Source organism: Vespa crabro, chromosome 3 (assembly GCF_910589235.1).
Source record: "Vespa crabro chromosome 3, iyVesCrab1.2, whole genome shotgun sequence".
In the NCBI taxonomy this organism is placed as follows: domain Eukaryota; kingdom Metazoa; phylum Arthropoda; class Insecta; order Hymenoptera; family Vespidae; genus Vespa; species Vespa crabro.
In genome coordinates, this window is record NC_060957.1 from 7,644,773 (window position 1) to 7,646,514 (window position 1,742).

General features: G+C 36.1%; 1 protein-coding gene across 1 annotated transcript; it reads left to right on the plus strand.

Moving 5' to 3' along the window:
* Nucleotides 1–642: 642 nt before the first annotated feature.
* Nucleotides 643–1,382, plus strand: LOC124422830 (peritrophin-1-like). The gene is made up of 2 exons (XM_046959764.1): nt 643–802; nt 957–1,382. The coding sequence occupies exons 1-2, from the start codon at nt 796–798 to the stop codon at nt 1,217–1,219; spliced, it is 270 nt and encodes an 89-aa protein (XP_046815720.1). The 5' UTR covers nt 643–795; the 3' UTR covers nt 1,220–1,382.
* Nucleotides 1,383–1,742: the final 360 nt, after the last annotated feature.

Consider the following 1,742-nt stretch of genomic DNA (forward strand, 5'->3'; position numbering starts at 1 on the left):
AGGGGATAAAGGATGAAGTAAAAAGGGTGAAGAACGGAAATGAGAGAAAGAAAGAAAAACAGAGGAGGGCAAAGTAGGAAGGAGTGACGTGGAAGGAAAAGAGTGACTGAGTAAAAGAGAGAGAGAGAGAGAGAGAGAGAGAGAGAGAGAGAGAGAAATAACGCCGGCCCGTTTTGTGGAAGCGTCGACACACACGTTTGTACGGTGGGTTGCCCGACAATAGGCATTGTGCACCCGCCATAACCAGGAACCGAACGCGACAGCAGCACGCCGGTATTGTCCGAGTGTCAGGCAGCCTTTCCCACGCTGCCCTCTCCTCCACCCCCACCCATCGACCTCGACACCTCGTTCTTCCGTCTCTCGTTTAACCCTCTCTCTTTCTCTGCCACCCTTCATTCCTCTCTCTCTCTCTCTCTCTCTCTCTCTCTTTGTCATTTTTTCCTCGAATTACTATATTCTTTTTCTTTTCATTCAAATAATAATAGCAGCCGTTTGGAAATCTTTCGTCCGCCAATGTCATAAAGATTCCAAGCTTGCTATTTGCTATGAATCGTGTTCGAATATTATCGCGATGATAGCTCACGTTTCTGATATATATTGATAAGGAAAATGGAACAAGCAGAACAGGTATGTGGGGGCCGATTGAATCTCGGTGATATTGATAAAAGAGGATTTATCGGTGAGATATATAAAGGTAAACGCGCACTAGTTCGTCAAAGTTCTGGTGCGATAGTCGTTATTAATAAGTGTTATTCTTTTTATTTATATAAGAGTAAAGTGACTCTTTTATCAAAAATGAAAGGTAAGATCGTTTTTTAATATACTATACATTCGTGAATCATAAATAATTGAAGAAAATAAGGTAAAATTTCAAAAGAAATATATATATATATATATATATATATATATATATATATATAGGTATGTGTGTTATAATCGTAAATTTAACGTTTTAGCTCTTTTCGCTGTTACTGTTTTATCTTTCATCATCTTCGTTTTTACCGAGCCAGTGATCGTACCCGATTGTCCAGAAGTCGATGGTCCAAATGCTACTCTGCTTAAAGATCCATATCATTGCGATTCGTACTATATATGTTTAGAAGGCGAAGCGATCCCAATGAAGTGTCCAATAGGCTTACACTTCAACGATGTATTGAAGACTTGCGATTATCCGAAAAAAGCCAAATGCAAGGCTCTTCCACCACCCTCTACTGATTAAATGGTTATTATTTATCTCACGTATATGATTTGTATAATTGATTCAGACATACGCCATTCTTTCGCAATCATGATATCGCTTTCGATGGATAACGAACACGGCTAACGTTTGTTATATATATATATATATATATATATATATATATATATATATATATATATATGTAATATCTAACTGTAATCCTCAATAAAAAAACATATTGGAAATAAGAATTGTATTATATTTATTTCTTATTCAACCAGCTATAATATGTAACATTATGTCTCCATAAAATAATATTGTAAACATTAAAAATGAAAAAAAAAAATAAGAGATCACATATTTTTATTTTATATTAGTTAATGTTTATACTTCTATATCATTGCTTTCCACTGCAGATCTAATAGAATCAAGTAAATTTGTCGTTACGGGTGAAGGAACGAAACGTAGATAGAACGTATTCTTCGTTTTGGGAGCTCTTACCGAATCCACCTGCTCGTTTCACGACTTTCTTCAACGTTCTCTCCTCTCTCTTAAGATTGCA